General features: G+C 39.8%; 1 protein-coding gene across 3 annotated transcripts in view; it reads right to left on the bottom strand.

Moving 5' to 3' along the window:
• Positions 1-2,864: 2,864 nt before the first annotated feature.
• PRKG2 (protein kinase, cGMP-dependent, type II) overlaps positions 2,865-12,080 on the bottom strand; it is a 32,107-nt gene continuing 22,891 nt past the window's right edge. For 2 of the 3 annotated variants that reach the window (XM_009277030.1, XM_009277031.1), the window contains 10 exons: positions 11,148-11,246; positions 10,078-10,228; positions 8,673-8,809; positions 8,422-8,511; positions 8,030-8,171; positions 7,095-7,258; positions 6,279-6,401; positions 4,730-4,792; positions 3,832-3,898; positions 2,865-2,960 (listed from right to left, as the gene is read on the bottom strand). In XM_009277030.1, coding sequence (XP_009275305.1) covers positions 2,865-2,960; positions 3,832-3,898; positions 4,730-4,792; positions 6,279-6,401; positions 7,095-7,258; positions 8,030-8,171; positions 8,422-8,511; positions 8,673-8,809; positions 10,078-10,228; positions 11,148-11,246 — 1,132 coding nt within the window. The remainder of the gene's footprint in view (positions 2,961-3,831; positions 3,899-4,729; positions 4,793-6,278; positions 6,402-7,094; positions 7,259-8,029; positions 8,172-8,421; positions 8,512-8,672; positions 8,810-10,077; positions 10,229-11,147; positions 11,247-12,080) is intronic. The other variant, XM_009277032.1, reaches the window with a different exon arrangement.

Below are 12,080 nucleotides of genomic sequence, written 5' to 3'. Positions count from 1 at the left end.
TTTATGAAGAAAACATATCCTACAGCTGTACAGACTTAATGCTAACTGCACTAAACTTATAATACGGCTATTTCTTCACTTAAAAAACATATATATATACACACTTTTTTATATATATATATGGGAGAAAACTACCTATAAATACAATGGAAAAATACATTCAAAAGCTTTTTATAAAATTTGGCGCAATATTATTTTGACTGTAATAAAAATATTTATGAGAGAAAGACAAACACACACAGAGAAACACACATACCTAATGTCTAGTGCTTGTCTAAATCCTGAAAAGACAATGTGGCCTTTGGTATTGCTAAACAGAGTTAGTTGCAAGCGTCTAAAGCACCTACAGTCCCAGCTTATAGCCTCTGCTCCACCCTCTCTGACTGTGTATGCTTACCACCATTTTGCACAGGCTTTGCTGACTGCAAGTTTCCACAATAGTTTACAATCGGGCAGGGAAACAAAACCAGCTAAACATGTAGTGTCCTCCTCCAAGGGCTCAATCCAACCTTCATTAAATTCAATGGAAAATATTCTACTGCCTTTATTTGGACTGAATGTTATACAAAATATTTAAATTGATTTGCTGTCAAAGCGATGGCCACCCAGCAGTAAAAAATAATTGTAACCACGGAACAAACCATGAAACTGCCCCTATGGCAGTCCCTCCCTCACCCAGTTGGGATAAGTCATGACCAGCAGCTAGGAAGTCTAGCCAGCAGTTGTGGGTAACTAAACCCTGAGCACACATTACAAGTTGCCTGGGAGGTTTTCCATCCAACATGTGAAATGCAGTGTGCTGTGGCAGCTTCAGTATCGAAATTTAGATTGGACTTTGTCTCAGTGGGAGCTCAAACAAATCCTAGCAGGGCTTGCAGATGCATCGATCCCATAAGCGCAGCACGACACCCAGGAACATCCCTGTTTCTATAGCAGTTGTGCTTCATAACAGAGAGCAACAGAATTTTTCTGTATAAACCATGAACGCACAACATCCAACTGCATTTATTATCCAATCAACATTTCAAACTAATTCCCCTGTTCCAACAATTTAAAGGTTAAGTGGCAAAGCCCGGGCTATATAAATTCATACAGGAACATGCATTGTGTTATATTCTGATTATACAAATGGCTGACAGATAAAACTAATTCCTAGAATCATGGAATGACTCAGGCTGGAAGGGACCTCGGGAGGTCTCTAGTCTAACCTCCTGCTCAAAGCAGGGTCAACACTGAATTCAGATTGGGTTGCTCGAGGGTCTGTCTGGTCCTGTCTTGAAAACCTGCAAGGAAGGAAACTGCAGAACCTGTCTGGGATCCTGCTTCACTGGGGAAACACTTTTTTCCTTTTGTCAGGTTGGCACCTCTCCTGTTCCAATTTATGACCTCCTCCTTCCTGTGCAGCTCCATAAAGGGTCTGGCTGTCTTCTCAATAACCTCCCTGTAGGCACTGGCAGGCTGCTGTAAGGTCCCCGCAAAGCCTTCGCTCCTCTGGGCTGAATAAGCCCAGGTGCCTCAGCCTTTCCTCACAGGACATGTGCTCCAGCCTCCTGACTATCTTAGCTGTTTGCTGGGCTCCCTCGCTCAGGTTGTTTGACGGTTCTAGGTAGCAATTTTTTTACTTGTACCAAAGTAGGTGAAGACAGAGCTTGAAAAATTGGGCTACAAATCAATTATATTTTTATATTGTTTTTGAGAGGAGCTTGGAATTTCTTGCCTTTCTAAACCTCATTAGTAGCCACTAGAGAGAAAGGAAGGTGGTCAAAAGAGAACAGAATATTTAAACTGATTTCATGAATAGAATTCCTTACAAGAGAAATCAAGCTTTTGCTCTCTTATTCTCCCCTCCTAGAACTCAGAATAATTATATGTTAATAAGATGTCTGAAGAAATATGATTTGAAATGACAGTTCACATCTAGTGATACCAACTGGAACATTGAAATGGGTGGGAGTTTTAGCACTGATGTGAACAGATGTAGTGTTTCAGAAAAATATCAATGAAAACAATCTGAAAATATATTTGAAGGAAAAAATATGATTCTATACTTACATATTTTTTTCCTGCAAGGTAAATGCTTTTTGTTCATCTATTTTATCTTCACACTACATAAAAGCAAAACATTTTAAAAAATGGACACGGCTGTTTGAAGCAGTAAGGGAAATACATACCACAGTGTGCTTCTCCAGGCAACTTCTATTATGTATATACCTTGTTTCCTACTGGATTTTCATTTGACCTGTTATACCCTGTCTCACATATTCAACCTGATGCAAAACTAGACTGACAGAGAGGCAGCTTCCACAGTGATAGCCTTTTAGCTGCAGCATCAGATCAAATCAACCTTTCAGTAAAAGTCTCTTTTCCACATGCTTCTGGATCAATGTAATACTGGCTATTACAGGAAAAAGTGAAACACACAGCAGACTTAAGATAAAATGAAAACTAAATGCCTATAGTGTCAGCTGTTGACAAATGCCACAGAGCTATTGGCTTCCAATACTCATCCTCTCTGTTCAAAATAAACACATATGATAACCTTGTTAATATCAAAATATTAGCTAGTGATATTTCCAATGGCAAAACCATACATCCGATCCATAGTGTCTGAAAATGTTCATAGAGACGTTGTGTATCAAAACCCCTTCAAGTTACATCTGCTGACTGAATGCATGCCCTTGTTATAAAGAGATGCACACAGGTTTTGGTGCATTATCCAAACAAGTTCTGGTTGCTGTGCTATCCTTCAAGGAACATTGTGTTTGTCACAAACCTTGTGTAATTGGATTTTAAGCAAGAAACAAGAGAGCAGGTTTAGAACTGATGCCTATGAGTCTCTATAAATGTCCTGGAAGAAAAAAATATCAGAAATCCTTGTCCCAGCCTGAAAGTTCATCTGGAGGGATTCCCTCTTCAGGTGGATAGCTGTCAAAGTAGCTGTAATCAGTCGGTCCAGACAACTAGGACATTAAAAACACAAACAAATGGTTGTTTCAGAAGGTAACTTTTGAAAATACTCTCCATTGATTACTCATCATTTTTATTGCTACCAGTGGAGGAATGAAAGGCTAGCATGATATGGATGGCTTCTTTCAACTGATGCAATTCCTCGTTCTTTAAAAGATAAATCTCCAGTAATTAAATTGTACAACAGAACAATGGCATTAGCCTCCTTATACAAAAACACTCCCCAAATACTATCAAATCCTAGATTTCACCCAAAGCCCTATAAAGTCAGTAAGAAAACTGGGCCACACTGCGTACAATTTTGATTCAAATTTGTTTAAGACCAAATCTACACTCATGGGGTAGCTACTCAAAGCAGATCTCAGAATTATTTTTCGTTTCAAACTGAGTTCAAAGTGAGTTTCAATTTCTTTATCATCATTCTTTTTTCATTTTAGGGCAAAGAGAAACGGGCCATTTAAAACAGGAAGCTTGTTCAAGGATGTGCTGTAACTCAATAGTAAGAGAATAAAAGAATTTGTACTCCACACAGTAACGTGAACAGTGCATCTTAATAATGTGCCCACTACCGAGGAAAACATGCTTTTTCAGTATTCGTTTCTGACCAAACACTATTTATTCTAGTAATGGTGAAAATCTAATGCAAAGTACATAGGAAGAATAATATTTCCATTATTTAACTGAATTTAAGTTATGTATTGCTTGCTGTGTCTCTTTCTTTCATTTGATTTTCACTAAAAATGGCGAGCTATAGTAATTGAAATGCATCGTTGGGAAACTTCGTTCTCACCATCAGTTGTTTCATTGTAGCCAAGCAACTTTATATTAGTAAAGCATTATGATATTGAAAGCCAAAGCCAATACCTCTCTTTTTAAAGGCGATGTTAATTTCCTCACTTTCAGACCATCCCAGTTAAAACTACTCAACCACCTGATTAAAAAGAAATGAGAGACAGACAGGGAGAGACCAAGAGAGAAAGACAGATTGTTTTTTGTCATTATACTATTAATAGCTGAAAAACATGTGAACAAGGGCTACAAGACATTTTTTCATGCCAACTTCTGTCCATGTGACAACACAGTTGTTAGGAGGAAACTTGAGTGGTAGCAGGGGGAGCTTCAGGACCACCAGATACATTGCATCTCCTCTGTGTAGAAGTGCCAAAGTGACAGGCAGGTTAATATATGCATAAGCACAGCCATGCAAAGACATATGCGTCCCCTTGGAATTCCACCCTCTTTTAACAGCATGAGAAGAGGGAGACAAGCAGAAAAGTCAAAGCACTTCTTTTACCAAGCACAAACTGCAGGGCTTAGAAACAACTCGGATAAAAAGAAAAAGCAGGAAATGTTTAATCCACAGAGGACTTTCTTCATTACAAGAAAGAAGACAAAAACCTAATATTGCTCCAGAGCTCTTAACTACCATTCTTAAAAAGCAACTGTTTAACGGTTAGGAGGTCTGAAAGGCAGATGCTGAACTGGCATTGATTTCTCTGAGAACTGAATTAAACTCCTACATCAGCAACCTCCAAAAAACCAGTAAACAACAAGATGTTACTAGATAATCATGCTGAGCATTAATGTTTATATTGTTGCTTGCTGTAGTCGCAAATATACTCGATAGCAACAGAGATCTCTTTTACACAATCTGCCTGGAAGTGCCTGGAGCTTTATGGGTTTACAGGACTGGGTTCTAAAATATTAAAAATATTTTCAAATTAAAAACCAAATTTTCTTCTTGGCAGTCTCTTTCACTTACCTGTGCTTCTTGATGTCATTAATTCCATTCCTGAGATTGCCTAATCTTTCTGTAGGGTTTTGCCTTAAAAAAAGAGAAAAAGAATAAGGATAAGAATTTTAAAAATATTTTTTTATTTTTTTAAAAGAGCATTTATAGGTCCAAACTGCTTGCATTTAACAGTCACACAGGGATGGAGCTTGCATACGACATGTGGTCTCATAATGTAGCCATGTTTGGGTTAATACCTAGACTGTAGTCTTCATTGTGTACTAGCCTGATTACCTTGTATAAACAATGCATGCCTTACAACACTATGCCCTTGAAGAAGAACTAAAAGACTGATAAAAGGGGAACATCCTGCCCTAGAAGGCGTGGGAGGCTAGATGATTGCCAAAGAAACAAGAAGTCAGCAAAAACTGCGGTAACTAGGGGAAAGGTAAAGGCAGCAAGGGGAGATTGCGACCACCGACTCAATTCAAGACTGGAAAGACTTGCCCCCACACACCTGCAAGGAGCATGCGTGCTAATTTACATGGCAAGTGAGGCTAATTTGAACATAACTAACCGATGAGCATGAACGTAGGCGGGTTTTTTGCTAATCATGTAATAATATAAATACGCTGCAGTTCTTTTGTGTGGTGAGCTAGCTTTGTGGAATTACCACCTAGCACCCATCTTTGTGCAAACATGAGATAAATAAATATCTCAGCTCTGTGTGTAAGATTGGCTTATTGCACACCGGGTACTGGACCCCGCTTGTGGGACAACAATAAGGAGACATAATGAGGTGTTGCTCACTGCTCCTTTCTTTTGAGGATGGAGAAACCTTCCAGGAAGCCAAAACAGTGTCATTCTGCTGTGAGAAGCAGCAGAGGGAAATCAACTGGTTGAATTTTAGTTGCACACCTTTTTTTTCTTGGCCAGCAAGTCTGGTCATGAGTTACAAAAGGAGGCAGACCAAAATTTGCAGCTACAAAGATCCTTTCAATCCTGCTGCACAAACACGGTGTATACTGTTCCTAGTGCTGTGGATGAAATCCCACTGGAGCTGGGAGTTCAAAGTCAGCAGTGTCACCAGCCACAGGTCGTACATGCCACTATGCACTAATGCTTCTGAGTTATGCTGGCCCTTCTGAAATACCACCTTTTTGCACATTTACAAGTGAGCTTAAGTCAGTCTTTAAGTGCCCTACGCTTTCTGTAGGAGCTATATGCCTAAGTAATTTTGGAAGCATTTTTTTAAAACACTGCGCTTGATAATAAAATTAAATTCTTTAGCTCTTTCCTCAGCCCACACTTAATAAAGTTTTCCCTAAGATGTGTTTCAGAAAAAATTCACAGCTACAGAGAAAGCCCAGAGCCTGCATTTATTTGTAGATGATACTTCCGCAGACTAAGAGGTGTGACACACACTCAGAGGCATGCATGCATACTGAATATAATCAGAATAGACCATGCTAGGCATAACAATTTTAAATGAAGTTGTCAGGAATTCAACACTCTAGTCTGGATCTTAAATAGCTCAAACTATCTACACCCAGGCTCTGCCACAAACTCCCCCTCCTACCTGCAGAGTCTGCGGATCAAATCCTCAGGCCGCCTTGTTATTATTTTAGGAAAATCCAGTTTTTCAATGCCTTTGAGAATCAAATTATATGTCATCATTTGATCAGCCCCAGAGAATGGTGGACTAGAAAAAGAAAGCAACACTGGTAAACGGAATGGCTGGCAAGAGCAGATGTGGCCATTTCTCATCAAAGCAAATACTTGAGAATATGGAAAAAACCCCCACCTTCCTAGCTTTACAACCTTCAGCCTTTCAGTCTGTTTAAGATATTAGAAAGGTTTGAAGCTGAGAAGCTGCCTGTAGGTACCAGGGAAAACGCATGATCATATGTGTCCCTCTAAGCTGGCTCTGCTTCCAGCCTAACTCAGAGAAGCTTCCATGTTGTACTACCATTGAGCATTCACAAAGAGTTGTCACAGAAGTGTGCACGGAGGCAAAGAACGAGCCCTGCTTACAGTTCACCCACCCCACTGTCCCCCATCACCCACTAAAGGGGAAAAGAACAGTCTGTTGTCAGCTGTTCCTCACAGGAAACATCATAATCAGTTAAAGGAGCTCTATACCAGCCACTTATAGCCAGTGTCTGGCCCTTTCCTTGGATGGGTAAACCAGAATTGAGAGTATGTCCCACACTTTGTCTGTGGCGTTTCTGAAATGATGGAAGATAAGACATGCATAAGAGGCAAAAAGAAGTATCATTTTGCAAGTCATTCCTGTTTACTGATGGGAAAAAACCCAAACTGTTTATTTTAAAAATAACCTTGAAAACTTTTCTAAAAACAAACAAGTTAAGAACTTGGAGTAGGAGGCACTTACCTGCCAGTAAGGAGTTCATACACAAGAATCCCAAGGGACCAAAAATCCACACTGAAGTCATGGCCTTTACTCAGAATGACTTCAGGGGCAACATACTCAGGGGTTCCACAAAACGTCCAGGTTTTCTGCCCTGATCCGATCTTCTTTGCAAATCCAAAATCAACCTGATCAAAATCAACATATGCTGCATAATGCAGAAGTGTTTTGCACTGGGAAGCCTTAAGGTCTTAATTGCTTCCTCACCTCCTGCAAAGATCTCAGAGTTGCCAGTTTACCGCTAAAAGAATTACACAGTAGTGTTGTGAAGGAGAAAGAAGTAATTCCACTGGATTACCAAATGTTATAGAACAGATCCATTTATTCTCACGAATAATTTCCTGAATTATTTTCCTTTTGGGTAGAACAACCCACGCTTTCCTTGAGAACATGAGATTTACAGTCCATGGAAAATGGTGGGTTGCTCATTGTCCTCAGAGTGGATGTTTTAAGCTCTTTGAAGGGTATTCTTTTTGCACTTTTCACGGTCACAGTCAAGTATGGCAGGAGCTCTTTACTATGTTCCCTCTCTACAGAGACAATGTAGAACCTATGATTGCTTGAGACTGGACAAAGGAGGTAATTCTGCATCTGGGAAATGTGGTTCCTGCCTTTACATTAAGATTGGCTGCTGGGAGAAATTATTTTTGCTGTTTATGCTGTGGCAAGAGCTCTCAGAGGCTGCAAATCCCCAGTCTGCCTGTGGCTTGCAATGGCTTTGCAATGCCTTTGTTTCTCACTGTGCAACGAGTAGCCTGCCCTCTTTTCTACTGAAGCGTAAGAGTTATTAAACTCTGGGATCCTGGTACTATAATTACATGCTGTCTATTTATATCCCCTCTGCAAGGAAACAGGATATAGGCACAAAAGGATAATGTTACAAAAGGATTACATCTTACCAGTTTTATATATCCTTCAGCATCCAAAATTAAATTTTCTGGCTTCAGGTCTCTGTAGATAATTCCTGTGTGATGTAGATAGTCAAAAGCCTCTGTCACACACCCAACACAGAACTTGGTAGTGGCTTCATCAAAGCTGCCTCTGGAACAAAAATAATCACTATGCTTGCAGACAACTAACTTCTAAAAATGCCTAGCTCATTAAACAGATAACATATAACACCCAGAATATTAACAGATTTTTTGCACTGACATTCAGTACATCACTCGTGGTTGAAAACTGAACCAAGCGTCTTTTCATCGGACAGCCCTTGAATAGAGAGTCTACTCAGCAGACATATGGAGCTGACTGGTGATTTTAAAGGACAAGATTCCACTTCGTTTGCTGTTACCTGTCTCTCAGCAAGCTCCACAATTCCCCTCCAAGGCAAGCCTCCAGTAGCATGTATACATACTTACTATCTTTGAATGTGCGATATAGTCTGTGGAGACAAATGGCAGCAATTTAGGAAAAGCAAAATAAAATGTGAGACTTGCAATGTCTTTTCTCCAGAACTCATATATGCCAAACCTCATTCTTAATAATGCTGTCCAGTGGGTCAACTGGGGGTCAACTTTCAAGGAAACCTTGTGGTCAACTTACTTTACAATGAATGGAGAACATATCTGCTCGAGGATTTTCTTCTCAGAATAGATATGCTCTTGTTGTTTGGTGTCCACTACGTGTTTCTTCTTTATACACTTCATAGCAAAAGCCATGTCCTCATTTTTCACTTTAACCTGTGAATAAAAATGATGAGTACATGTAAGGCAAAGAAAGGATGTTTTACCAATCTGTTCTCAATAGGTACACTGATATCCATCTTTTTCAATGCAGCACAGGACTGAAATTGATGACTGTAACGAGGGACAAATTCCAGATTTTCTGCAGAACTGTTCTGTATGATTTTAAGTCAAGCATCAGATCTTTTTAGTGTCCCAGTCCCCACTTGTAAAACGAAATGAAGTGTTCTCTGTGTTCATTTTATGTATATAAAATAGCAGCATTTTGGATAGGTACTATATTTTATAATGAGTTTATACCACAACAAGTCCTAATTTCAATTTAAGATTTCTAAAAACTAGCATAATACAAAAGAACAAAAAGCAGGGGCAGTTTATGAAGAATGTTTACAAATGATTTTGTATCACACTGAAATATTATCTAATATGCAATAAAAAGATGGAAGTTAAAACAGGGCTTCCAGGAAACCAAGGAAGCAGCTGTCGGTGTTCTACAGCTGGCTGAGAATCCAATTTTTAGCTTATTAATCAGGTGACCCTGTAGAATTTCCAAGCTGGCAGTCAACCAGTGTGGAAATTTGTTTTGTGAAGCATGAATCGGAATAAAACAATTGATGGTCTAACTACTGTAAAGGATTATTGACTTCACTAAAATCACATAGTCTCCTTTAATTTACCATTACCTTCAGCAGCCTGCACAAGAAGCGTTCACATTTTTTTCAGATGTTTGCTACTCAGCCAGAGGAGAGTGGAATTTAAGACTAATGAGTCTCTTTGCATCCCAGAATGTGCCTCAAAAGAACCATTACAAATTGTTGGAAATTTCAAAGTCAACACAGTTCAGAACTAGATCACACTGGTTACAGTTGCTGTGGGGCATACTGAAGCAATTCTAACACCACAGACTATGTGATGCTGGAGATTACTTCAGGTCCAGGCAGAATCTTGGGAAGAGGCCTGCGATTCAGGGAACACAATGCAGGTAGGCACATCTGTAAACTCCACATGCACAAACTGATGAATATATGTCTAGTGACCAGGAAGATACTTTTAACAACAGGAGATGAAGGCACACAAGAATGGATTTGTTTCTTTGAACATCGAAGTCCTGAAAATATTTTTTAACTATGCATTGCTTTATATAGAATTACCTCTGCCTGAGAGGCACAAGCATGCAGAATATTAAAATCCTTCACATTTTTCAGTGGTTAAATCAATCATCTAAGACACAGAACTACTTGAATATGTTTAAAACAAACTCTTACAAGCTCAACCCTTCCGAACCCACCAACACCCAGAGTTGTGACAACTTCTAAATTCTGGAATGGGGAAGAAGGGAACTGGGCTACTTTCTCCTTCAGCTCTACCATCTCCAAAGACACCTCTTTGGTCAACTGTCCACAGAAGGATCTTCCTCTGCATTAAGAAAATCAACATAGGTTAGTGCTTTCCTTGCCAGCAACCTGTATCACAGTACTCTAATACTCCTACAAAAAATAAAAGCCTTCTTATTTCCTAACAGAATCTTAATTTTATTTTATGCAGAAGCACTTTCTTTCTGAACATCCTATGGAAGTAAGTTAGAAGCGAAATGCTACTGAAGTTCACTGAGTACAATCAACGGTATTTTTATCAAGAGCTGATCCATGGTGGGGTTCCTAATTACGCAGTCAGCTGCAAAACTTTGGGCACTCCAAGTTGGAGAACCAATTTCTGAAGGACTGTGTACCAGCTCCAGTAGAATGATCAGAAATAAAAATGCAGCTGTATTTCTAAACAGAAGAAAAACATACTCTGCTAATCTTCCAATAGTGCTCAGGTTGAAATCAGAGGCAGATAAACTATAAGTGTGGTCCACAGCGAAAAGCAAACTCTTTAATAGCACCAGTGCTACACTGAAACATTAAAAAAACACTGTTCTTTTATGTCTGCTTATTTCTATTTGAAATGGCAATTAGTCTTTTGTACAGTAATACAGTTTCATTAACTCAATCGGGAGTTAAAGTTGACCTTTAGAGGTTCTACCAGTCAAAGCATTTACCATCAGAATGCAAAAAATTATTTGAGCACGCTTTCACTTCTTTTCTGTGCTCAGTTTTCTTGGGATAGAGTGAATTCTTGGTTGGAAGTCAATATACTGAGATTCTATGTAATTTTTGTTTCAGAAAAAATTTCTTGGACTCCATAAGCATCCCCAGACAGTTCTATTATAGTGATTGCTATCATTCCTAGGGGCCCATCTCCATCAACTACCATCCATGATTTCACTCACATATCTATCACTCTTTTTTATGATTAGCTGCTAAAGATGTGCCTAACGAATGATCTGACTTACATTGCATGTCGCTTTTCATCAGCCTGGGCCAGATTAGCCACATAACCTTCAAGGTACGTTTGGAGCTCCTCGTAAGTTCCAACAGTTTGATTAAATGTCCTAAAAACATGAATGTAACGGTATAAACGACTGAACATACAGTGGAAAGAGAAAGAAACCATTATCTGTGCTGCTGCACCAAGGCTTTACATTGCCTCTAAGTCATGACCCAGACTGAGCTTTACACTATCACTTTGACAGCACAGATTTTAAGAGCATGGAAGAGGCGGTAACCAGCTGAAGTACCAAACTTGGTTTGTCAGAGGGTAGGGGGACAGAGTGACGGATCTCCTCAGGTCATTTCATGCTATGTTTAAATAATTCAGAGCAGGCTGGGTATATTTTGCCTCCCACATGCACTATGGTTATTAAGTGTGGTTCCACCATCCCTACCACAGGAACCAGCCTGGCATGAGTCCAGGCTACCAAACCTTCCATCCTAATGGATAGAGCCCTTGGTACACAGTGCCAAAGTGATTGAGATCACCTCTCTTACTTCACAGGCAAGTAACAGCACTGTGGGAAGAATAGATTTAGAATAGACTATTTCTTTCGGAAGGGACCTACAACAATCATCTAGTCCAACTGCCTGACCAATTCAGGGCTGACCAAGTTGTAGTAAGTTATTAAGGGCATTGTCCAAATGCCTCTTAAACGCTGACAGGCTTGGGGCATCGACCACCTCTCTAGGAAGCCTGTTCCGGTGTTTGACCACCCTCTCGGTAAAGAAATGCTTCCTAATGTCCAATCTAAACCTCCCCTGGCACGGCTTTGAACCATTCCCACATGTCCTATCACTGGATGCCAGGGAGGAGAGATCTGCACCTCCCTCTCCACTTCCCCTCCTCAGGAAGCTGCAGAGAGCGATGAGGTCGCCCCTCAGCCTCCTTTTCT

Source organism: Aptenodytes forsteri, unplaced genomic scaffold (genome assembly GCF_000699145.1).
Source record: "Aptenodytes forsteri isolate BGI_AS27 unplaced genomic scaffold, ASM69914v1 Scaffold770, whole genome shotgun sequence".
Taxonomy (NCBI): Eukaryota; Metazoa; Chordata; class Aves; order Sphenisciformes; family Spheniscidae; genus Aptenodytes; species Aptenodytes forsteri.
Note: the sequence above shows the minus strand (reverse complement) of the source record. Positions and strands in the feature narration are given on the sequence as shown.